This window comes from Paroedura picta, chromosome 6 (assembly GCF_049243985.1).
Source record: "Paroedura picta isolate Pp20150507F chromosome 6, Ppicta_v3.0, whole genome shotgun sequence".
NCBI lineage: Eukaryota > Metazoa > Chordata > Lepidosauria > Squamata > Gekkonidae > Paroedura > Paroedura picta.
In genome coordinates this window covers 112,913,991-112,940,722 of record NC_135374.1, presented here as the reverse complement: position 1 = coordinate 112,940,722, position 26,732 = coordinate 112,913,991, and the positions used below count along the sequence as shown (strand labels likewise).

Sequence of the window (26,732 nt, the reverse complement as noted above, 5' to 3'; positions counted from 1 at the left end):
TGCTGAAACGGCGGCATGGAGAATGCGGAGGAGGAAGAAGCGAAGCAAACTGCTTACGCACGGGATGGAATGCAACGGCGGCAAAACCCAGAGTATCCAATTATGCACACGGCTACTTCGGAGCCGCTTCTGGTTGCACCCTGGTCCCAGGAAGCTCCACTTTCTTCTGCATCTCGCTAATGCGGCTTTTTCGGAGGCATACATTGACTCTGCGCCCGGTTGCTGCCTGCAGCATGCATAATTGGTGATTTTAGCCACCGCCATTCCACCCCAAATGCGGAACTTCCACTCCGTGCATAATGGGCCATTTTGAGAAATGTGAAGCATTTTGCTTTTAAAACAGCACATTCCTAATGGGTGGTATTTTCCTGGATTTGTGTGGGGTATTTCCCTCCATGTACATGTGCTGTTAAAACCCAAGTTCTATTCTAGAGCACACTTGAACCATTTGAATTGTCACTTCAGGTGTCACAATTAAGGCCATCTGACTAATGATAATTGCAGCCTGTGAATGGGGCACCTGCCAACATGGAAAAGGAAGTGGACTGAGAACACAAAGGAAGTCCTGGTTGCTACAGGAGACCATTAAACCACACAATTACATTAATCCTAGTTTTCTAGATTTTGTATATGCTGTTGCAGGTTTTGAATCAGTTCTTTCAAGGATGAGAACATCTCCAGTCAGTTTAAACAAAATATACTACATGGATTTATTTAATGATTTATGCTCTGCTTTTACAAAGCAGTTTATAAAATCCAAATAGAAACTACAGAAAACTTCAAATGCTTCTTTGTTTAAAAGACTATTTTATTTATTTTTTAATTTTTAGCCTGCCCTTCCCAAGATGCTCAAGGCAGGTTACAACAAAGTTAAAACCATACAATCCACATTTATAAAATTAGAATACAATCCTATTTATAGTACCATTAAAATATATTCTTAAAAATAAAACAATATAAGCATAGAACCAGATTGCCAATCTAGCATGGTTTACCCCATATTAGAGCTATGGTTTAACTCTGAAATATCAACGTATTTCCCAAGAAAACATACTTTTATGCTAAAATCTTCACAAAAGGGGAAAGGATGGGGGAAATGAAAACATGCACTTTTAAAAAAATCTCCTGACCTGCTATCATATCCTAAAAATAAAATAAGAGTTCGCTGCATCAATTACCATTTTCAAACTGAAAAGTATAGTATGTTAAAAAAAACACAACATGGTGTTTCTAATTAAAAATTATATTGATAGACTACAGTCTACTTGGTTACATCAAAGGGCTATTGCTAGCTGAATTAGTATTTTAGGTTTGCCAGCTATCATTTAATAATACAACCAATCATCAGCTGACATTGAAATATATATTAACAAATCCTTAATTTACATGTCCTTTTGAGATAATGAAGGAAGTAAACCAAACATTTTGAGCACATGTCAATGTCCCACTTAATCATCCTGGTTTATTTCCAAAAGCATTTGGAATGGTCACAAACAGTGGCCAGCATCTGAACCCGCAGCACTAAACAGACCTTGAAGCCTTCCTGCAAGCTAGGGAACCTTCCTCCAAATTAAGCAGTATTTCTTCCTCCCTTAATTTTTCAGAATGTACTTAGCTACAGACCAACATCTCTGTATATGGAGGTTGCATCTCACTGCGGTGGCAAGTAAGACTTAAATCAATACACTTAACTAATTATCCTTAAAGTCCTCCAATAATATTATTATTTTTAGTTTCTATTACAGTAACATACCAGAGCCAAAGTAGCCCCAAATAAACAAACAAACAAACAACAAACAAACAAACCCACACCACACAACCACACCATTACCCCACAGCGGCTTATTATAATTCACTACCCCCTAATTTGAATACATAACATAATACATAATACATAATACAAACGCTAGAGGGCGTCACCCCAAGGGTCAGACATGACTCGGTGCTTGCACAGGGGATACCTTTACCTTTACCTTTACCCCCTAATTTAAGGTGACCAGATTGTCCCACTTTTGGAGGGACATCGGGGGTACCTGGCAAATTGTACTTACGTTGAAATTTTAAATATATATATATTACAATATTATTTTTGCGTTCTATGTGTTCTAAGAAACTTTTTGTTGCTCCATATAGACTAAATTTTTAATTAAGGACCCCCCTGGTCAATGGTGTCCCGCTTTACCAATGTTAAAATCTGGTCACCTTACCTGAATTAGTCAGCAAACTTTGTTCAAATTAACCAGTTAATATACATTAGGACAAAAAGCATTCTCTGGGGGGGGGGAACATTGAGGGAAGATGACGAATTAATAATTATATAACCTGCCATGGTCTATAACATTCATTTCTGCTTAAATTCCTGCTCATGAGATTCCTCAACGCAGATTGCCCCAGTTACAGAAGTCACTTTGTTGCCACAGTAACAGATGCTACCCTAATATTCTATTTTGGTCTTTTCCTTGCCATTTTTGAAACCCTCCCCGCCCTTTCATGTGCCATCATTATCATGTATTGTTGTTATATTTCACACCGGATCTTAAATCCCCAGCATCTCTGGTTAAAAGGACCGGGTTGAAAGACCTCTCAGACCTTGAAGAACCCTGCCAGTTAGGGTACCCAAGACTGACCTTGATAGAACAGTGTATAGGAGCTAACATAGCTAATGTAACTTTATGTATTCAAATGCATTTGAATATATACAGTTGCCTTATATCAGCCTTTCTCAACTTTTTTATCATTGAGAAACCCCGTATGTGGTGCAATTGTGCAGGATATGGTTGGGAAGCATAGCTGTGGACATGCCCACCGGGCATGCCTCCCCTTTCAAGCCCTCCGGGCCCAGCATTGGCCATTGGAGGGGGTTGACGTGATCATATATGGTCATGTCATAATACTAAACATTTTTTAAAATATATGAATATATAAAATTAACTCACAGTCATTCAGGAAACCCTTCTAGGGCTGTCAAGAAACACCAGAGTTACACAAAGCCCTGGTTGAGAAAGCCTGTTTTAGACTGAAAGACAAATGACCTATATATATATATTTAATGTAGGTGCACATGCAGGTATCTTGCTCTCACAAGTGAGTTCTGCAACACAGTTTGGGTCATACCGCCTCTTGCTGAGAAATTTATATCACCTAAGAGAATGGGTTACACCCCCTTTTTTCCTCTCACCCCCATGCCAGAATGATTACATCCAACAACAAGATCCTGGTGACTTGACAAAAAGGGGTTTAACCCCTTCATTTGGATCCTACATGACCCCAAAGGCATACAACAATATTTATCCTTGTAACCTCTAACATTTGACATCTCGTGTTTCTCCTACAGTAAAGGGGCAAATTATTCAATAGTTTCGTACTCTTAAACAATTCCCCAACACTACAAATGTACTTATTTAACAGTGAAAAAGCAGCCTTAATAAATATATATATTAAAACAATTTTTTACTTCCAGGGGGTTTTAAACAGTCTGTTCCCAAATGAATAGTCAGATGCAGCTATCATTACTATATAGTAATACCCCTGTGCTAGAATCCCAGGGAACAATAGGAATGTTATAAGATTATGTGTGGAATGAAGAAAGAGAACTTTTTCTTCCCTTCCCATGAGCCTAGGACATGCAGGCACCCTCTGAATTCGATGGGTGGTTGATTCAGGGCAATGGGAACACATTCTTTACTCAAAAGGTAGGTGTGGACTTCACTACCACAGGACGTAAAAACAGTCTCTAGTTTAGCGGGCTGTCCAAAGGAATTAAACAGATTTGTGGAGTATAGGCTCATCAATGGCTTTTGGCTATAATGACTAAATGGAACCACCACATTCAAAGGCAGAGACTTTCTGCCATAAGAAGACAAGGCTTTGGCCTCTGGGCCCTACTTGGAGACTTTCCAGGGGTTTCTGATTGCTTACATCAGGGGTAGTCAAACCGGCCCTCCAGATGGTCCCCTGGGGGCTCCTGGGAATTGTAGTCCATGGACATCTGGAGGGCCGCAGTTTGACTACCCCTGGCCTACATTGTGAAAACAGAACCCAAACTTGTAGGAGCATTAATCTGACAAATCAGGGATACTCTTATACTCTTCATTCTCCTGTTTAAAAACAATATGTTGTTATTGTTGTTGGATTTCTAGCCCGCCGCTCTCCTATGGCTCACGGCGGGTCACAACATGTAAAACCCCCATAAAACCCCTAATACATAAAAAACACCTAAAAACAATCCCCAACCCCTCCCCAACCCACCCCACCTGATGGTGGCAGAACTATCTGGGAAACCAGGGGTCACTGCTGATGTAGGGGGGGGGCGATCTAAAAAGGGGAGGAGCTAGCCTCAACCATGTGAGAAACAATGTAAACGAAAACTGATTGGCTATATCTAGAATACTTTCAAACCCACTGTGAGATTAGTACAGTGCCTTAAATAAAGTGCAGGAAGACTATAAGAGGCAATATGTTTGGGATTGCTTGGGGTAGGGATGTGCTAGATGGGCAATTTTTTTCTTCTTTCAGCACCTATAATGTAATTGTTACAAGCCTTTTAAAACCTAATAAAATACACCAGTGGTTTTTTTTTAAAGAAGCAAAAATCACTTTAATCTTAAATGAACTCCATTTGCCCATCACCTAATAGCTAATGGTGAGGAGGTTTGTGCCAATGACTCCAAATCGCGGAGGGGGGAGAAACTCAAAACTCATTGGGCAGTCCCGAATTAGATTCCAACTTGAAACATGAAATTGCTGCATTCGGGAATTCCTTAACCGCACAGTTACATGAGGGGGTGATTTGGGTCTGCGTGGTGTAGTGGTTAGGACTGCAGGCTTCTAATCTGGCGAGCTGGGTTTGATTCCCTGCTCCTCCCCCACATGCAGCCAGCTGGGTGACCTTGGGCTCGCCATGGCTCTGATAAAGCTGTTCTGACCGAGCAGAAATATCAGGGCTCTCTCAGCCTCACCCACCCCACAGGGTGTCTGTTGTGGGGAGAAGAAAGGGAAGGCGACTGTAAGCCATTTTAAGACTCCTCCGGGTAGAGAAAAGCAGCATATAGGAACCAACTCTTCTTCTTCCTCTCTTCTAAATAGCTGATTAGAATGGGTTTAGTGTAAAATTGCCTAGGATCACACTGTTGGTCAACAGGGAAGGGTTCCTTGAACACTTTCCAGTTGGAATTCCAAGATCAACAAGCAGCTTTCTATGAAATTAGATCGCCTACTCACTATAGTCTTTTGGATTACATCACAGAGATGCAGTGGATTCAGAGCCTTCCAAATGGGAGGAAAAAGATCTTAAAGAGACAATGCTTTCTATTTAGGAAGATCTAGTCCTGTCTAATTCATCTAATTCTACTAGCACAATAGTACTGTTTGCCAAGGCTCAGAGGCAACAGAAATATTATCCCTCAAGCTTCACTGAAGCCAAGTCTGAATTATTTATTTTAAAACCTAGAGATTAACACACATCTTGAAGGCTCCGGTTTTAGTCCACAGTAGCAGCTGCGAATAAAATGCTAGTCCACAGCAGATCCAGAAAGGTAGAAATGTTCTACACAAAAGGTCTCTCTCACTGTTTTGAGAGGGGTTTCCTGATCCAAGGACTCTTCCAGCACAGAGTTTACAAGCAGCATTCACTCTCTAGCATAGACTCTCACTAGCTACTTAGCAGGAGTGCCTTAGCCATCATACAAATCCACCTCTGTTCAGAAACACCATTTATTTAATTCCAAGAAGACAGAGGCAGAATTACCCTGCAAGTTAGAGATAGAAATTCAACAAGACCTGAACACACCGGGAAAGTGGGCAGCTGTGAATAAGATGAAAGTCAACAAGAATAAGTTTGTGACACAAACAAGAGGCATGCATACTGGAAGGACAAAGGACTTATGGGTAGCAGTGGGTGTGAGCAAGATCCTGGGGCATGGGGTGGACTATATGTAAGCTAAATATGAGCAAGCAGTAGGATGCAGTGGCCAAAATGTTTAGTGCAGTCTTGGGGTGTATCAACTGAGGCAAAACAGTTCAGAGGTCTGTATTGCCCCTTCCATGATTCTAGAATCATAAGATCACAGAGTTGGAAGAGGCCAATCAGGCCATCTGGTCCAACCCCCGGCTCAAGGCAGGATCGGCCCAAGGCATCCTTTAAGCTGCTGCTTAAAGATCGGCAATAAGGGGGAGCACACTACCTCCTTAAGCAGTCAATTCCACTGCTGAACTACTCTGGGGGAAAAAAATCCGGATATCTAGCTGATACAGTTCTACACATAGTTTAAATCCATTCCTGCGAGCCCTGCCCTCTGCTGTCAAAGGAACCGCTCCCAGCTTGGTGTAGTGGTTAGGAGTGTGGACTTCTTTGAGACTCCTTTGGTGAGAGAAAAGCAGTATATAAGAACCAACTCTTCTTCTTCTTCTTCTTCTCCTTCTCTAAGCGACAACCTTTCAAATACTTAAAGACAGCAATCCTGTCCCTTCTCCACTTCCTCATCTCCAGGCTGAACATTCCCAAGTCCCTTGGCCTTTCCTCACAAAGCTTGGTCTCCAAGTCTAGGATCATCCTCATTGCTCTCCTCTGCACCCTCTCAATTTTGTCCATGCCCTTTTTGAAGTGAGGCCTCCAGAACTGCACACAATACTCCAGGTGGGGTCCGACCAATGCGATATGCAGTGGGACTGTGACATCTTGTGATTTCGATGTGTTCTCTCTGTCGATACAGCCCAAGACTGGATTCACCTTCTTTACGGCTGCATCGCACTGTGGGAAGCTGAACACAGTTCTCCAAATTAGAATCCCCGGTGAGATCAAGGCCCTGCAGGAGCTGTTCCACCAGGCCTAGAGCATCCCTGCTCAAAACATCAGCCAAGTTATCACCAGATGAAGTGGCATATTTACACCACTCTTCCCATTAGAAACGAGGAGGCGGCCTTACAATGATCTATTTCAAACTATCTGTACATTAAATAATGATTCTAAAGGGCAGGTTATAAATAAAACATTATTATTATTATTATTATTATTATTATTATTATTATTATTATTATTATTAAAAATTTAAAATAACCAATATATGACACTATCTGGACTAGATTATTTCAGGTCATACCACATTCCAACAGAACAATAGAGGGTTGCATTAGTTTTTCACTGGCAGCTACAAATCCATTCGTAACATTTATTGTCCCCTCTTTTATGTTATTATTGATTAAGTTAAGGAACCAGTTCGTACAAGCCAATTTCTAAACCAGGAATGTTGTATTTATTACTGTTAACTCAACTCTGTATTTTACAATGTTTTTTTTCTTTTTTAATTGCTCTTAAGATTGTTTTAGTTCATTTATTGTAAGAGCCTATTGTAAGAGCCAATGACTATTGGCTATTGTAATAGCCAATGACTATTATTGTTGTTAGGTGCGAAGTCGTGTCCGACCCATCGCGACCCCATGGACAATGATCCTCCAGGCCTTCCTGTCCTCTAACATTCCCCGGAATCCATTTAAGTTTGCACCGACTGCTTCAGTGACTCCGTCCAGCCACCTCATTCTCTGTCGTCCCCTTCTTCCTTTGCCCTCGATCGCTCCCAGCATTAGGCTCTTCTCCAAGGAGTCCTTCCTACTCATGAGGTGGCCAATGTATTTATAGCACTAAATAAATTACTGACTAATTTCTGACACTTTTATAAATAACGATAATTATCCAAATGTACGTCAAGCCATCCTTACTTGGGGATAGGTTCTCCAAACTGCTCCCTTGGTCTGCCATTTCCTGCCTTGACGTCATGATCCCTACTGTTCCTCCGAAGAACCACCATAGCTGACAAACAATTCAGACCAGACTTTCTCAACTTTTTTTAACATTCAAAAAGCCTTGAAACATTCTCCAGGCTTTGAGAGCCCCAAAAGTGGTGCATTCATGGAGAATATGGTTGGGAAGCATAGCTGTGGACACACCTTCCCCTTCCCACCTCCCTCCAGTGGCCATTTTGGAACAGTAGCATGAGTCAACATGATCATATATGGCAATATCATCCAATAAATTTTAACAATTAAAAAAACGTTTAAAAGAATTCACTCCCACCCATTCAATTGCCATCAAGAAAACCCAGGGTTTCTCATCATTGTTTCATTTTTAACATTATCCTTTTTCTGTATCTATTCTTTATCTTTCAGGAAAAGAAATTATATGACTGACTGACTGACTGACTGACTGACTGACTGACTGACTGACTGACTGACTGACTGACTGAATGAATGAATGAATGTTTCCCCAGCTTCAAATTGCAGCTGCAACTCTGGACCTTTGCATTGCCTTGTTGCTCCCTCACACTTCTCTGCCAGAAAGCTCCCTGGCATGAAAGCGGTCCCTCCCCTGCTTTGATTCTTCAGCAGACTGAATGAACTCATTTGAGGTTTTGAATTTGCATTCAAAATCTTCCCCTTCCCCATCTCCCCCTGCAGGCAGGCAGGCTGGCAGTCCGACTCTTCTCTCTACCCGCTGCCTCCAGCCCCCTGTGGGCTGCAGCTCCTGTGGGGGGGTCAGAGGGGAGTAACAGATTAAACGAGGGGGAACCAGCCAGGGACTACAAGACTCTGGCTGAGCAAAACAGATAAGAGAATGAAGCAGGACCTAGACTCAGCTGGGGGGAGGGGCGGTTGCTCTGTCCTAGCTTCTCCGGAGATTTTGGGAAGAGGGAGGGGGACTGAGCTTTCTTTCTTTGAATCCATAACTTTTAAAAAAAAATTATAATTTATGCTTTTGCTAGGAAGTACAAATACGTTGATTTATTCGTCTGTCCATTTTCCTTTCAAAATTTGCCCAAGAGCACCACAGCAAAACCAGAACCAAAATGAAGAAATGGCAGCCTTTTCACAAAATGAGTAGCCCAAAGGCCAGACGTCATGGTTGGAAGGATGCCAATTTGGGAAATAAATAGCCAGTAGGAGTCCACTGATAGGAGACTCCAGTCCTCAAATGTTTTTTTGTTAGAATATGCAAGGCCTGCAGTATGGATAACTGGGCAGAATATAAAGGGTGTCCTCCAGAATATAAAGGGGGCATTGGAGGAGATGCATTTTTAGCACAGACAGGATAGGAACTTCCTGAGGATTTTCAAATTCTTTCCTCCAGGATCCTCACTTGGCTGATTTTTGAGCATACATGCTTCCCTGCTTGCCTCCAGAACAGCAGTTGAAGAATAGAAGAATGACTGCAGACAACAGTTAGCTACATGGTTAGGTCTCTCTCTCTCTCTCTCTCTCTCTCTCTCTCTTTCTATACAATAGTTCTTTCACTTCCAAGAAAAAAACTATTTTATTGCTTTAAGCTCCACCCTGATGCTCCGGCCTCTCTTCAAATTCAAACAACTCACTCCGGAGTAAGTCCCACTGAATGGAATGGGGCTAAGAGTAGGCACATGCCAACTTTGACCTTGACTGTGAAGATGAGCATGGTGGGATTGTGGTGGAGTGCAACATTACATTAAATGCTGTGCAGAATCACAGAAAGGATTTGGGTCCTGTTGACAGTCATGGCTTTGCAGCACAGAAGGGTGCCTATGCGAAGCCTCCCAGGCCAAGGGTGGGCCTGCCAGTAATTAACACGGTCCTTACACGTTTAGCCTTAAGGTACATGTATTAAGGGCTTCCTGCTGCAGTCGCAAGGCACGTGAGCTCTGAGAACAGGACTGCAGACCTCTCTAAATAACAGCTTAACAACTCTCCTCCAAGCATGAAATAAAGATGACAGAGCCCGGTATCATGAGGTCTGAAAGATAACTTATGTGAGCAATCATCGCCACAAAGGAGGTAACAAAAACGCCAATAACGCTTAAAAGGAATATCAGTCTTTCAAGTCCTTCTCGGCTGGGATGAGAGCCGCAAAATGTTTACAAAAAGGCAGGCCGGGGTGGGGGGAAGGAGGGACACAAGAATGTTTCAAAGCATGACATCGTCGGGCTAAAAATAAAATCGAACCATTCTGCAGAACATGCAAAAAGGATTATTTACCTTTTCACCTGTCACAGGGGATAGAGTGACGAAGACATGAAGCTGCCTTATACTGAATCGGCCCGTCAGTCCATCAAGGTCAGCACAGTCTAGTCCAGGAGTAGTCACTGCGGCCCTCCAGATGTCCACGGACTACAATTCCCATGGACTACAATTCCCATCCAACAAGCCATCCTCTGAATTTTTCTCATCCTTAAAAGAAACATACGTCTGAACTATGAGATTACCTCATTCCTTTGAGTGTTGTTGGTGAAACAAGGTTGCCAGCTGCCCTCTTTTTTTTTTCTTTTTTGGAGTCTGTCCTCGGTTGTGCTCTTCTCAAGAAAAGCTAAGCCTAGTTAGGACCGGGAAGGGAGACCACCAAGGAAACTCCGCAAAGAAAGGCAACCCTAAACCACCTCTGCTTCTCACTTGCCTTGAAAGCCCCTGGATGGGTTCACCATGAGTTGGTTGTGTTTTGATGGTCCTTCACCAAACACCAAAATGCAGAGCACTTCCTCCACCGATCTATTGCACAGTTTTAGGCACCAACTCAACCCTCAACCTTGCAGGTATTACAACTGATCATCACCAAATGACCTGCACTGTTCCTCATTGTAAGAAATGGCTTAGAAACCAGGTATGAATAGCCATACAAAGATAGAACGAACAACTTGGTGAACCAAAGGTGACAACTCCCCCAGCAAGCTACCTGGAGCTGTTGTATGGTCAGCGTCTCAAAGTTTTATTTGGGTGCAAAGGTTTGCAAACATTCACTTCTGGTTTCAGTCCAGGCTATATAGGAAAGTTCTTTTTCATGCATCATGAAGAAGCAATGCCAGCCAATGGCAGACGAGGTCAGGCAGAACGTTCACATCTCTGAAGGCGTTCCAAATGAAAGTAAATGACTTAAAATTTACTGTAGCTTTGCCTCACTGGAGCCAAATGGATTAGAACCTTTTAAAACCTTTTAAATCCTGAAGATGAAGCGCAGGTCGTAATTTGGTGATACTCAGGGACAAAACAGGGTCAAATCCCAAAAATGGGGGGGGGTGGCTCAAAAGGATTAAGTAAGAAACCTCAAAATCTTTTTGGCTATCTCAAGCCAAACAAAACTGAAAGGTTCAAAGCCACTACCAATCCTGTCTCCAGGACTCCAGTACAACAATAATTATTTATTTAATGTTTAACTTTTATTCCACCCTCTCTCGGCAGACTTAAGGTGGATCGTGACGTAGTTAAAATCCCATATCATTCTAAATTGCAATATAAAATCTAAGAGGCTTAAAAATCCTAATACAAGTTACACTCACAGGGGTAGTCAAACTGTGGCCCTCCAGATGTCCATGGACTACAATTCCCATGAGCCCCTGCTAGCGTTCACTGACAGGGGGCTCTTGGGAATTGTAGTCCATGGACATCTGGAGGGCCGCAGTTTGACTACCCCCATAAAATCCCTAGTGTGTGGGGGTGGCGTGGGGGGCATGATCTAAGCCTCCTTAAGGATCAGTTGTTGGTTACTAAGCATCAGCCATAGGCCGGGTGGAACACCTCTGTCCAGCTTTTCCCGAGGAACTGTCCAAGGTCCCGAAGGCTCTGATCTCCTTTGACAGAGAGTTCCATCAAGGTTCAACCAGGGCCAAAAAGACCCTGGTCCTGGTGGAGGCCTACTTGATCTTTTTAGTGCCACAGATCCTAAGTATTCCCTAGCCCTTAATGCCCTTTCGAGGACATCCTATCGAAGAGGTGGTCCCGAAGATACAAAGGCCCAAACCATTGATCAGAAGAGAGTGGCCTTGTGTTTTCATCTATTCATAAACTTTTCTGGGATGATTAGACAAGGACTACTTAAAAGGGCAGGCGCTGACCTTGATCCACCACTCGACTGACAAAAGCAGGCTTGCTCAACCAGGGTTTCATGAAATCCTGGTGTTTCTTGATAGTCCCGGAAGGGCTTCCTAAATGGGTGGGAGTTAATTAGTTTTATACATTTTTTAAATTTCTGAAACATTTATCAGGTGATATGAGCATATACAGTCATGTTAACTTGCCCCACCCCCTCCCAAAAAGGCCAATGATGGGCTTGGAGCGGGTGGGAAGGGGAGGAGCCCCAGGTAGGTGTGCACACAGCTATGCTTCCCACCAAACAAACACCCTGTGAGCTGGGTAGAACAGAGAGAGCTCTGACAGATCTGCTCTGTGACAACAGCTCTAACAGGACTGTGATTGGGCCAATGTCACACATATGGAGGAGTGGGGAATCACACCCAGCTTTCCAGGTTAGAGGCTGCTGCTCCTAACCATGACACTAAGCTGGCTGCTCTTAACCACTACCCCAAGCCAACCTGGTTGCAGCCTGACTCTATTTCAGGCTGAGATTTTTGGGGGAGTGGTATGCCATTGCTACTTTGGCCCATCTGTCTACGTCTGTGTACACTGCTTTCAATCCGCAGCCGACCTATAGCAGCCCCAGCAAGGGGCTTTCAATTCAAGTGAGGGGGGTGGGGTGGTTGGCCACTGCCTTCCTCTGCAGAGGAAAACACGTAAAGACATTTAAAAAACACAAAACACTGAAGTCCATGTTAGGATCCAGCTGAAATGCTTACAATATTCTTCTGCTTTCTTTTCTTATGGTTCTACCCTTTGAGATGGCAGGAAACATGCACAAAGTATAGGCTATAAGAAGCCACTGTTGAACATGAGCAACATGGCAAGACCATGACCACAGAGCCTTTCCCCATCCCAATGGTAAGGTGAGGACTTCCTGAGACATCTGTGGTGAGCTTAGCATGTTGGATCACGATGTCAGGGAGACCCAGGTTCAAATCTCCGCTCTACCATGAAGCCCTCTGAGTGGCCCGAGGGCAGTCCATACTCTCTTAATTTCTACCTCACAGGTAGAATCAGGTGGGTCACTCTGTTAGTCTGAAGCAACAGAACTAAGCTTGAGTCCAGTGATACCTTTAAGACCAACTACGTTTAATTGAAGGTATGAGCTTTTGTGTGTGCACTTCCTCAGTCCAAGGAAGTAGGCATGTACACCAGCCTTTCTTAACTTTTTTACCATCAAGAACCCCCCCCCCCCACCACCAAAAAAAACAACAACATTTTTCAGGCTTCCAGAAACCCCAGAAGTGGTATGACTGTGCAGAATAGGGCTGGAAAGCATAACTGTGGACATGCCCATCTGGGGCCCCTCCGCTTCCCACCCCCTCCAGGCCCAGCATTGGCCATTTTGGGAGGGGGGAACAGGTTAGAATAATAGAGTCATCAAGTTGGAAGGGGCCTTCTGGGTCATCTAATCCAACACCCTGCACTATGTAGGACACTCACAACCCTATTGCTCATCCACTATAACCTGCTACCCCCTTAAACCTTCACATAATCAGCCTCTCCATCAGATGGACCAGATATGGTCCTATCACCTGAGAAATATTTAACCAATTTTTTAAAAATATTAAAAATTAACTTTCACCCATTCTGGAAACCCACCCAGGGCCGTCAAGAAAGGCTGGTGTACCCAAAAGCTTACACCTTGAATAAAACTTTGTCCTTCATTTGACTCTTAGTTTTTATGTATTGCCGGTCATAACTGCTGGGACGCCAGGCGTCTTTGTTTTAGAGTACATGTCCTCTTTTTTTTTTTTTGGTGTCTGTAAAGAATGGATGAAAATGTACTCTTTTTGGGTTGGAAGGTTAGGTAGGAGCATTCCTAGTTAGTTAGTAGCAATCATCACAGCCTAAATATAAATAGCAGGGGTATTTAAAATGAGATTTGTCATAGGGATCACTTGTTTGCAGGTGTCGGGCAAGAAATACGTCCTCTTTTTCTTTTCTTTTCTTTTCTTTTTAAAATGTGGTCACCCTGCAGCAGTGAGATTTTAAACTGTGCTGTTTTAAAAAAAATAATCGTTGGATTATTTACATTGTAAGACTTGAGTTCCACCAGGTAGAAAGGCAGCTGATAAATGTTTTAAATGTTTTAAATAAATATTTGCAGGGAGCAGCTTGGCTGCACCTTCAGACACAACTTCATGGAATCAGCCCCATCTGGCCAGCAGGCCGAGGGAAGCAGCTCTCCTTAACAGCCACCCTGCTTCATTGGACCTGGATCGGGTCCAGCTTCTAGGAGAGGCCAAGCAGATGCTGCTAGGGACGCCCCACCCCCACCCCCCAAGCCAGGCATAAATTCAAGAGCCCTTCCCTATGACTGCTTTCTGTCTCTGAAGACAGAAGTCCCATTTATTTTTTATTATTTATCTATTTATTTATTGGATTTCTATCCCACCGCTCCTGCCCCAGCCGGCTCGTGGCGGCTCACAACCATTAGAACCCGTATAATTCCAATAAAAATAATACAAATAAAGCGTTATTCTACATTTCTCTACATAAAGCAGCATTGGGTGCTTATACTAATAAATACCTCTCAATTCTCTAGCCTTGTCACCTGATTTTTATAACACAGGGGTGCTATTATATAGAAGAGGGTCATTAGATAGTAATCACCTCCTGGCCTCAACTGAACATCTGGCAGAAAAACTCAATCTCACGGGCACTGCGGAACTGAGATAGCTCCGTCAGGGCCCTTCCGGGAGCTCATTCCACCAGGTAGGGGCCAGGTGGGCTTCCCTAGGGCCAGTTTTTTGGTATTTGATGAGCGAAGCACTCTGTGGGAAGCATAGGCAGACAGACTGTTCCTCAGATATGTTGGGCCTAGATTGCATCTGGGGTCTAACAGCCATTGACCAAGCTATCCTTTGTGAAGTTTTCACCTTCCTAAAAAAAATACACCAGATCTATTAGACATACTTCATTGTTGTGAACGCTGTTGGTGAACAATAAGATTATAGCACACTGTTTTTTCTTTGGAATCTGTCCTCGGTTGGGCCCTTTAAAAAAAAAACATGGATGAAAATGTCCTCTTTGGGGGTTGGAAGGTTAGGAATGTTCTCAGTTAGTACCAATTATCATGGTTTAAATAAAATGAGATTTGTCATAGCGACAGCTTGTTTGAAGTACTCAGTTGACACCTCTTCTTTTTTTTCTTTTTAAAATATGGCAGCCCAAGTTAACAGGGCAGAGTGTGAAGAAATGCTCCCTTGCCTCATCCTCCAAAGCTGAAATCCACTGATTTAGGCAAGTAGGCCAAAGTTCTAGTTGTTGTGTGCCTAGGATTGCCAGGTGCTGCTATCTCTGGAAGCACCCTCTGCATCTACCTGAATCCAGAAGAGCGTCTAGCATTCTGACATCACCCAGAAGTGACCATGGCATGCTGGGGAAGATGCTCTGGATTTTAGGAAAACTCTGGTAAAAAAAATTCACCCTCAAACCATAGAGTTTTGCCCCAAACCCAGAGTGTCACCCCCTGACAACCCCGGCATGCCAAAGTCTCTTCCGGATGATGTCAACACATTTGGGTTGTTCTTCATGGTCTTGGTGAATGCGGGGGAGATCTGATTGCAAAGATTGCCATGAAGGCAGCATTTGGGAAGGGGAGATTTCCCTGGCCTCAGTGGGGGTCTGGCATCACTATGTGTGCCTTTTAAAGGGGCTATCCCTGTAGGTTTCTGAGCTAACAGGAGAGTCAGGGGGACTCAGTGTTTCTCTTCCCAGACTCCCTGCTAGCACCCAACAGGAGCACAGGGCCTACTAAAAATCTGTTATGGAAACAGCTTAGTTAAGCATTGTTATTCCTTATTCCAACAGCCAAATTGCCTGTTCTGAGGTTCCTGTTAATAAACAGGGTTTTTGTCCGAAAGTGTTTGTTGTTGTTCCACTACACAAAATCAATATTAGCTGAAAATTCCTATCTCCGTTTTTCAAGTACCTATCGTTAGGGTTAGGGTTGTCAGATCCAGATTAGGAAAAAACTAGAGATTTGGGAGGTGGATCTTGAGGAAAGTGCAGTTCGGGGTGGGGATGGTCTTAAATAATGTTCAATGATACAGAATCCACCTTGCCAACTATGGGTTGGAAAATGCCTGGAGACTTTGGGGGTGGAGCTGGGAGTGGGTGACATCTCCAGCTCCACTGTTTTCCCCTGGAGATAATGGCTGCTTTGGAGGGTATACTCCATAGCATTACACTCTACTGAAGTCCCTTCCTGCCCCAAATCCCGCCCACATCACGACTTCTTGTCATGTGACTATGAGGTCACAAACATGGGCCTGCAGCACCCAAGATCCTAGCTGCCACTTGTGTGTGTGTGGGGGGGGAAAGCTTGGGGAACACCACCCTGTCCCAGCCTCAGTATTCCCATTTCAATGCACTTCTGAAAGCAGGCTCTGTCCTGGGGAAAAGCTGTCTTTAATGGCAGTTCACCCGTCATTAACGGTCTTCTCACACACCAATTGCTGAAAAACTTCAGAAAAACACCCAGGGTTGCCCATGATGCAGCTTGAAAAAAACTTGTCCAGGGAGTTATCAACATTTCGTGTAGCTTTGGAGTTCCAGGATGTTTCTTGGGGGGGGGGGGGGTTGTGGCCAAATAAACCAGGGGGGTGAGGCCCCTGTGGGGTGGGTCAGTGAGGAAAGGCTCACAAAAAACCACCTGCCTTTAAGGGATGCTCCTGTGGGTTTCAGTATGTACTCTGCTGATAATTCAATTAACAAAGAGGGCAAAGCAGACAATGAGAAGGAATCTGGAAAAAAGGAATCATGACAAAACGGAATGCAAACACAGTAAAAAGTAAGAAACTGCACTGACCCCTTGTTCCGATTCCAGCAGCTCTGTCTTGACTCTGACTGCAGGCATCCCATCCAGCATTAGCATTCTGTTTCCAAAACTGTTAATATCCTTAAAGAGAAGGAAAGTGAAGGTGAGTTTTGGGAAGGGATGGGCGGAGGGAGAGAAATTAGGAAATAAATTCGGGAGCTCTTACCCAGTGCACAATTTTTAAGCCATTTAGTCCGGTTTGTACTTATTAACTTATTTAATTTAGTTATTGGATTTAGATAAACTCCTCTCCTGACATGCCAGCTTGGGTCGGTCCACAACAGTGTAAAACAACTCACATTCAGCTATTGAGAACATTGAAGATAATGAATAAAGTGAAAGTACAAATCTATCAAGTGCAAATGCAAATTAATTTTCAACAGAATAAGATGAAAATCATCTAGAAGCAGTGGGCCATTGAAGCTGTGTAGATAAGCGTCTGCTCATTAACACAGGAAGACCCCCCCCCCTTCGAGAGCTGTACATGGTCTTGCCCTGCCCATCCTTCCATTTTAGGACTATGCCAGTGCTGTTCTGCTCAGGGGAGGAGGGGAATTCGAGTGAACATTCCTATAGAATGGCCTTTTTCAGGACCCTGAAAGGGGATCAGTTCTATTTTTAAAAAGAAAATATCCGCAGACCTTTTGTGTATGTTGTGATTCCACAAGAGTGAAAGAGAAATGAAAAACAGTGTGGTGTAAGAATGCTGGACTACGCCCTATCTGGTTGACCATCCATCAGGAGATAGAACGGAATGTCATCAGCACACTCGTGGTACCCCAGCCCAAAGTTCCAGAGCAGCTGGACGAGAAGCTGCATGAAGATGTTAAATAAAGTCAGGGAGGGGATCGCACCCTGCAGAACTCCACAAAGGAGTTGGCAATTTGGAGAGCCAGTTTGGTGTAGTGGTTAGGAGTGTGGACTTCTAATCTGGCATGCTGGGTTTGGTCCTGCACTCCCCCATGTGCAGCCAGCTGGGTGACCTTGGGCTCGCCATGGCACTGATAAAACTGTTCTGACCAAGCAGTGATATCAGGGCTCTCTCAGCCTCACCCACCCCACAGGGTGTTTGTTGTGGGGAGAGGAAGGGAAGGCGACTGTAAGTCGCTTTGAGACTCCTTTGGGTGGAGAAAAACGGCATATAAGAACCAACTGTTATTCTTCTTCAATGGTGAGATAGACTCTCCCCAATGGTGACCCGCTGACCTCGACTGTGGAAAAGGGAGGTACCCATTGAAGGGCAGTTCCTTGGTTCTCCACGTCAACGAGGTAGCATGCAAGAAGTTCATGATCCAACACATCAGAGGCTGCAGTGAGATCGAGCAACAACAGCAGTGCTGACCCACCATGGTCCCCTTGTTGCGGCAGATCACCCCCTATGTTACACAAACTGAGCAAATTCATGTTACTGTTTTGCTTTGGAATAATAGATCCTCGCTTAGGAGTGAATAACCACCCCCAGAAGTAATGCAGCAAAAATTATTCCCAGAAGTTTATAAGAGCATTATTATTCCCAGAAGTTTATCAGGCCTGGTTCTTGTCTCCCTGAGTGTTGCCTGATACATGGGCCTGAATATTAGACTTGGGTGGGGTAGAAAAAGGAGGCAGCCAGGATCTCATTCCACGGACATTCCAAACTCTTCATCTTGGTTATTGCCTTTTTGTAATTCGGATCCCCACCCGCTCCCCAGCAAGACAGGCCCTCTGGTGCTATAAAAAAAAGAGCTGTGTTTTTGTACCCTCCTTTTTACTACACAAGGGCGTCTTTAAAGTGACTTACATTTGCCTTCCCTTCCTCCCCCACAACAGACACTCTGTGAGGGAGTTGAGGCTGAGAGCGCTCTGAGAACTGTGACTGGCCCAAGGTCACCCAGCTGGCTGCCTGTGGAGGAGGAGTGGAGATCAAGGTTGGTTCCCCAGATTAGAGGCCGCTACACCAAGCTGGCTCTCAGAAGTATCCTTTAGGCCAGGGGTAGTCAACCTGTGATCCTCCAGTTGTGCATGGACTACAATTCCCACGAGCCCCTGCCAGCAAACTCTGGCAGGGGCTCATGGGAATTGTAGTCCATGGACATCTGGAGGACCACAGGTTGACTACCCCTGCTTTAGGCTAATTCCCAGTTAAAGACACATTCACCAGCTGCAAATGAAGGCCTGCCAGGTGCCTGATGTTCTCCCTCTCCTTGGGGATCAAGGCAAGAGTCTCATTCAGCTCCTGTTAGGCTAATGTACAGTGTTCTGCTCGCTGGGCCGCCAGCTGTGCAGGTCTGTCCTTGGACACTTCATCTGTAGCTGAAGAAGGATGAGCTGCCGGAGAAGGTCTCGCCCAAAGGGAGAAAGGAGGGCTGCTTCCCACACCCAGTCAGCCGGGAGGAGAGCTCAGGGATGGCTGGCAAAGGGGGCTTCTCAAACCAAGAGGTTTCATGAACTGGAGGAATCTGATTATGGACTAATGCCCCTTTGAGCGCTCAGCACCAATTTCCAGCTGATATACTTAATCCATTTCCCTCCACAGAACTGCAATGAACTCATTAGTTCCCCCCTCCCCCTGGAAGCGAACCGGAGCCTGACTTTTTTTGCAAGTAATAAATCACAGGCGCTCCACTGGTTCATGTGCCATTTAACACATTTACATTTTGCTGGGCTTCCCCCCTCCAGTGCTCGCTCTCTCTCTCTCTCTCTCTCTCTCTCTCTCTCTCTCTCTCTCTCTCTCTCTCTCTCTCTCCCCCCTTGTTTTGTTGTCCTGAGGCGCGATTTCTCAAATTCGAGGTCCCGCCCTTGCGCTGCAGTAACAAGAAAGGGGAATGCGGCAGAAAGGTCCAGTGACTACATGATACATCAGCTGTGTCAGGGATCCGATCGTGGCTTGCCTTTTCTCCGAGTGGGAAAGGGTGGGTCACACATTAAGTGCTGAAGAGGTGCCATTCCGACTTCATCAGCCGTTATAATAAAAAAATTAAGCGGCCTGGTGTCAGGAGGGCAGGAGGAGCCGAGAGCAAAACTCTGGCTTGAGGCCTTCCTCCTTCAAAGCTTGCCAGTAGGTTACCATTTCTTTAAGTACATTAAATATCACTGGGATACAATTATTAGACAGTTCAGCATGCGGTGTACAATAATGATTCCTTGATAACTAGCCAAATACTGACAGCTTTATAACTAAATATGAATAATGATTCACTCGGGAGGCAGATAACCTCTCTGTTTGACCTTGTAAGCTTTGATGGGCAAGGAGACAGAAACCAGTATGTGGATAGCCCTGGCTGGACTGGTCTTTTCAGATGGCAGAAGCTACGCAAGTAATCCTCATCAGAACTTGTGAGCAATGGCAAACCGCCTCTGAATATTTGACTTGGAAGGCCTATGGTGTCACCGTAAGAAGATGAAAAGCTGGGTTTTTGTACGCTGCTTTTTACAACCTGAAGGCGTCTCAAAGTGGCTTACAATCGCCTTCCCACAACAGGCACCCTGTGAGGTAGGTGGGGCTGAGAGATTTCTGAAATAACAATGCCTGGCAAAAGGTCACCCAGCTGGCTACATGTTTCTCAAAGCGCCTTACAACTGCTTTCCCTTCCTCTCTTCCCAACAAGCACCTTGCAAGGTAGGTGGGGCTGAGAGAGCCCTGAGAGAACTGAGACTGGCCCAAGGTCACACAGCTGGCTGCATGTAGAAGAGGAATAGGGAATCAAACCCAGTTCTCCAGATTAGAAGCCTCTCCTCCTAACCCCTACACCAAGCTGGGCCTCAGGTTGGCTGTAGATTCTTAGGCTCTGTGGGACAGCATGCTTTTTTTGGCTCCCTTCTCTGCACCCCATGTCCTATGTCATTTCACCACGGAGAATAGCCAACTCTGGAGTTACAACAGCCCAGCCTGCCAGTCACAGCCTACCAAACTAGAAAAATTCAACCCATTGGCTAGTTCAAAAAATGTAATCTTTTTTGTTTATAATTATTCCAATTTTTTCTGGAATAATTATACACAAAAATATTACATTTTTGTACTGGCCAATTGGTTGAATTTTTCTAGTTTGGATTATTCCATTCAGCCAGCCTACCAGGTATATATGATGGACAACCAAAAGCTGAATGCTTTACATCCAGCTTGGTAACTCATAACTTAAGCAGACCTGGGCTAAACGTAGGTTTGAGGTCCTAAAGCTGGTCAGTAAGATCTTTCTTTTGGTCTATGACTATACCTAGGAGACACCAATTGGGAATATAACTATCTATTCTTATTTGGATAGATTCAAATGAGTAGCCGTGTTGGTCTGAAGTAGCACAATAAAAATCAGAGTCCAGTTGCACCTTTAAGACCAACAAAGATTTATTCAAGGCGTGAGCTTTAGCTCACGCCTTGAATAAATCCTTGTTGGTCTTAAAGGTGCTACTGGACTCTGATTTTATTACTCTTACTTGGGTCACATCAATTCCCAATTACACATCAATACAGTAACCACATTGCTAGAAGCTCTGAGCACATTTTTGCTTCCTTTTTTTTACCACTCTGTCAGCCATCATGGTGTTCAAAAGACCCTGCCTTCTGAGAGAGTGAAGGAGGAACAGATGGGCCAATGAACCTGATTTGGATAAGGCCCAAAACCACCAAGTTCCTCTGCACAATGGCCAAAGAATCAAACTCAGGCTCCTTGATGCACTATGCGGAAAACGACTGAGCGCTTTGCATTTTGCGGACTTCCTTTGAAGCTCAAATTTTGGCTGATGCTCCCTGTCATGGCTCCACTTGGTCTAGCTGCTGAGTCAGGCCGCCTTACAATTGCTTAGAAGTAAATTCGATCTCATCTGGGATGAAGGGAGTTGCTGTATCACAACTCTGTTTACGAAATGGAAGGGATGAAGTTTGGGGCAGCAGAAAGTCACAGAGAGGGGTGGGCGTCTGAAAAGAGCCACAGGCGACAGGGCGTGGATAGAAGATGGGGACAACAGGAAAGGTTCAGTGGGAAAAATCAATCCGTTGCTGCATTCTTTGTTTTAGCCGTGCTCTGCAGTGAACCGGCAACAGGTGAGATGCCAGGCATGGAAGTTATGTTGCCAGCCCTGCACCTGTAAAGAAAGCTGAGCCACAAAAAGGGGGATAAGGAAGGGAGAGATGGGGAACAGCAATAGACCTTGAGCATAACTCCAGGTACTGAGTTCAACTGGGGGGCGGGGGGACTCCAGAATCTACAAGACAGACCTGACATAATTTGGATGGAAATATGATTGAAAGGAACTGGATAAAGCAAGGTTCTCCATGAAAATTGAATATATTAGCCTGCATGCGTTCTACAGTAGGTATGGGCAATTCAGTTTTGATAAGACAAAAACTACCCAAATCAGCATTGATTTGGCCTCATCTGAGCTGAACTTTTTGGCCACATCTGAGCTAGACCACCGAATCATAATTTAGCGACAATTCGGACTATTTAAATGCATTTCTCCCCCCCCCCCCCATTTTCTGAGGCAGGAGGGAGAGAATGCCCACCAAACAACTGAGAATGACAAGTGTGCTACCCACTCCCTTTAAGTCTGCCATTATCATCCACTGGTGAGTGCTCACCACCCTTTCAGCCAGTGGAGATGTTTTCTATTGCCTGGGAAGGAGGGGAAAAATAACCCCAAAACTTTTCAGATTCAGTCATATCGATTTGGCCAAATCCGAATGCGATTCGGGTTCAACCTGAATCCGAAAAGGTTCAATTTTTTATTTTATTTTTTGCACATGCCTACAGCACTGCATAAATGTTGGCTGGGATGTGGAATGGTATCGTATACCCCAATCTCATCCGATCACAGAAGTTAGGCAGGGTCAGTGCTCGGATGGGGGACCACCAAGGATGACTCTGGGGAGGAAGGCGATGGCAGGCCACCTCAGCTTCTCACTTGCCTTGAAAGCCCCTCGCCGGGGTCACTTTCAGTCAGTTGAACTTGATAGCCCCCATATGCATAAATGTTGGCTCATTATTCACTTATGTACCTGAAACGCATGACTCAGCTCTGACACGCAGGTTTCCCCATGGCAGCCCTTATCAAAAGGCACTGTCCATTGGTGTATAATTAACCATTCAATAGTGGAAATCATTCCCAACAGCTTTGTGGCCTGCGGAAGGCTATACAAAATTCACTGAGCTCTCATCTGACAACAAGTGATACTTTTGTGGCCAGCAAATCTCGCCCAGACCAGGAAATCTACTTGAGGACAAACCTTTAAAAGGAGGCGGGCAACCAAGAGGGGTGACATATAAATCTCAAAATAAATAAACAAACAGCCAGCCACTGCTAACTTGCTAGCATCTCTCCCAAGGACTAAAATGTCACATTTTAGGTACAAAACTGCACATCAGTTCAGGTGTGTGACCTGACATTGAAAATCAGTGCCGGAAGGTATGCTTCTCTACACATCCATAATGTACATTGAAATGAAAATCGTAACTAATTATGCAAACAATGTCTCCATAATATTGGAAGAGGTGAAGGCAACACCGGAGGACTTTTTGGGAACTGCGGACAAAAACTTTGAAGATCCTTTTTGGTCAGAGTTGAAAGAATAAACTGCAGTTTCCCAACCCTTTGGATGCTCTCACAACATGGGATGAAGCAGGAAACTGTAAACTTCAAACTGCTGTTGTTGTGGTTGCCAGTGTTCTGCCTTGCCAAAAAAAAGCAAAGCAGACAAACCACAAGAATCTGCCCTGAAAAGTTATACTGAAAGATGGTGATTACGGAAAGAGCTACGTTGAACCCAACCACCCTGACCCTTTGTGTAACTCAGGGAATCAGATCTTGCATTTTAGTGGGGGGTTTAGGGGATAGTTTTTACTTATTTTGTTTTGTAACCTGCCACAAGCTGGCTTTGCCAAGAGTGGCGGACAATACATCCTAACAACAACAACAACAACAACAACAACAACAACAATAACTTTTGCCATGACAATGGACATTTCTCATTCCTAGGGCATACTGCCTATACACTCTCCAATATAGATCCATATTTGTAATACCTAAAGCAGGGGTAGTCAAACTGCGGCCCTCCAGATGTCCATGGACTACAATTCCCAGGAGCCCCTGCCAGCGAATGCTGGCAGGGGCTCCTGGGAATTGTAGTCCATGGACATCTGGAAGGTCGCAGTTTGACTACCCCTGACCTAAAGTCTCTTACCAAGTACCCATGACCCTCCACACACACCCTGCTGATTGCTCTCACTCAGCCTTTCTCAACTTTTTTTACCATTGAGAAACCCCTGAAGCAGGGGTAGTCAAACTGCAGCCCTCCAGATGTCCAGGAACTACAATTCCCATGAGCCCCTGCCCCGAAACATTCTGACTACCCCTGCCCCGAAACATTCTGAAGGCTTCAAGGAACCCCAGAAATGGTCTGATCCATTCAGGGCCCCTCCCCAACTTCCTCCAGGCCCACCATTTTGGAGAGGAGGGGGTGGGTAGGTAGACATGACCATATATGGTCATATTGCTCGATATATGTTTAACACGTTTAAAAAATATATTTACAATTAATTAACCTCCATTCATTCTGGAAACCCTTCCAGGGTCAACAAGAAACCCCAGGGTTTCACAAAACCCTGGTTAAGTAAGCCTGCTCTGAAGCCATGAAGCTGTCTTATACTGAATCAGACCATGGGTCTATCAAAGTCAGTTCTACCTACTCAGACTTACAGTGGCTCTCCGGGGTCTCAAACGGAGGTTTTTCATATTCCCTACTGCCTGCTCCTTTTAAGTGCTTATCATTCTCCCCTCCACGACTACATCCTTCCAACAACCCAGGCTAGTCTGGGGAGAAAAATGAATGGCCAAGGTTCTCCAACAAGCTTCACGGATGAATGGGGATTTGAACCTAGATCGAAGCCTGGTACCACCATGGCTCCCAACTAGGGATAACTACATCACATGATGAGCATAGACAACCCTCTGCATGTTGCCACTTTCCCTGTATGTGCTTTGTGTTAATGGCTTTTAATAGTTGCTGCTAGGAAAATAAGGTCCAAACTGTGTAATCAGAGTTAAAACGCTAATCATTGTGGCTCCTTTGAATACTGAATTTTATACTACCATCTAGGAACCCATCTGACAACTTTTAAATCTTTTATGTCTTCATCAGTTTTATATCTCGATTTAAACTGATTTTGTATACAACAGTCAATTTGTTTGAAATGGCCAATGGCTGACCAACAAACTGAACTGAACTGAACTAATACTAGAAACACAGGAAATCCACAAACTGCAGGTTCTGGTCCATGAGGTGAACTGTATTAGATTCTACTGCCTGGGGGAAAAGGGAACTTCCCGCAGGAAATCTAGTCCATAGAGCAGCTAGCTCACAGCCACACCTTGATCGCACAAAGAGCAGATGACAATACAAGGCTGTTGCTAGCTAAAGACAATGAAATTTCAGGAAGAATTCCTACTAGCCTTCAGCCTCAGTCATTAGTTGAACCTGCAAGGAAATATTTATTCCAGTGCCTAATCATTTCATCCAGTGAGTGCCCACCTGCAGTCTCGTGACAGATTTATCACCTTTCCCTGCTCTCTGTGTGAACCAGACCATGAACCGCTCCATCCTTGCTGAGCTCGTGTCCTTTCCACAATTTACGCCTGTGCTGCTAGCAGATTCTACACTCCCAGGTCTCTTCTTGAAGCCACTCCATTATACAAGATCCGCTACAAACAAGTGGCATATGTCTGCAGGGGACATGACCATATGTTAGTGTGTCTTGGCCATCGAAGTAAATCTTCCGAATCCTGACTGCTGTTTTGCAAGATCAACGGTCTAAATCAGGGGTAGTCAAACTGCGGCCCTCCAGATGTCCATGGACTACAATTCCCAAGAGCCCCCTGCCAGCGTTCGCTGGCAGGGGGCTCATGGGAATTGTAGTCCATGGACATCTGGAGGGCCGCAGTTTGACTACCCCTGGTCTAAATGAATGGCTGTGATGCCCCGACAAAAAACCTCCAACAGGCTCTTAAGGCTGCTCATACTGGAAGTATCATTAGTCCTACAGCATTTAAAACACAACACGATTCAGCACGCCACTATCTATAAAACCAAACAAACAGCAGGAGGCGGAGGAGGAGAAAGAGGAGAAAAAGGAGAAGAAGGAAGAGAAGGAGGAGGAGGAGGAGGAGGAGGAGAAAAAGAAGACAATCTGAATCTGAAGGCAAACAGGCTTTTAATATCCCACTTTTCTCAACCCTAAAGAGTTTCAAAGCATCTTACAATTGCCTACCCTATTCCTTCCCATAACAGATTCCCTGTGAGGTAGCTGGGGCTGAGAGAGTCCTGAGAGAACTGCAACTGGCCCCAGGTCACCCAGCAGGCTTCATTCATTCATTCATTCATTCATTCATTCATTCATTCATTCATTCATTCATTCATTCAATTCATAGCCCACCACTCCCACGCAGTGGCTTGTGGTGGATGACAACATAAATAATACCCACAATAAAATATCTTAAAAGATAAAACCAATTAACTCCCATAGCAACACACACATAGGCTTTGATGTAGTGCCTCAGGGGACACAATTAGGGTAAGCCTGATGCCCTGGCTAATCCAGGGAGAGGCCCAGATCTAACTGCTCTGGCCTCAACCAGGGACCTGACGGAGGAGCTCCGTTTTACAGGCCCTGCAGAACTGTGAGAATTCCATCAGCAGCCTCAACTCTACCTGGACCTCAGTCCACCAGGTTGGGGCCAGGACTGAGAAGGCCCTGGCCCTGGTTGAGTCCAGGCAAACCTCCCTTAGGTCAGGGACCTCCAACACATTTGCACCCACAGAGTGAAGTGCCCTGCAGGGGGCCTAAGGAGACAGGTGGTCCCACAGATAGGAGAGTTAGGGAATCAAACCCAGTTCTCCAGATTAGAGTATGCTGAACCACCACACCCTCCTAGGAAGCTTGGAAGAGGGTAAAAAATCAACTACCAGTGGGTAGAAGAGGCAGTGCTGAATTTACCTAGCACCTAAACGATAACAAAGTTTGGCTAGATGAGAAGCAGCGTTCCACAAATGGGCACACCCACAGAAAAGTCAACC

The 26,732-nt window shown here is 44.6% G+C and overlaps 1 protein-coding gene across 5 annotated transcripts in view; it reads right to left on the bottom strand.

Annotated features, from left to right (window-relative positions):
- KLF12 (KLF transcription factor 12) overlaps positions 1–26,732 on the bottom strand; it is a 272,157-nt gene that overhangs the window by 140,760 nt on the left and 104,665 nt on the right. For all 5 annotated transcript variants that reach the window (XM_077343985.1, XM_077343987.1, XM_077343986.1 and 2 more), the window contains one exon: positions 16,682–16,771. In XM_077343985.1, the coding sequence (XP_077200100.1) occupies positions 16,682–16,771 (90 nt within the window). The remainder of the gene's footprint in view (positions 1–16,681; positions 16,772–26,732) is intronic.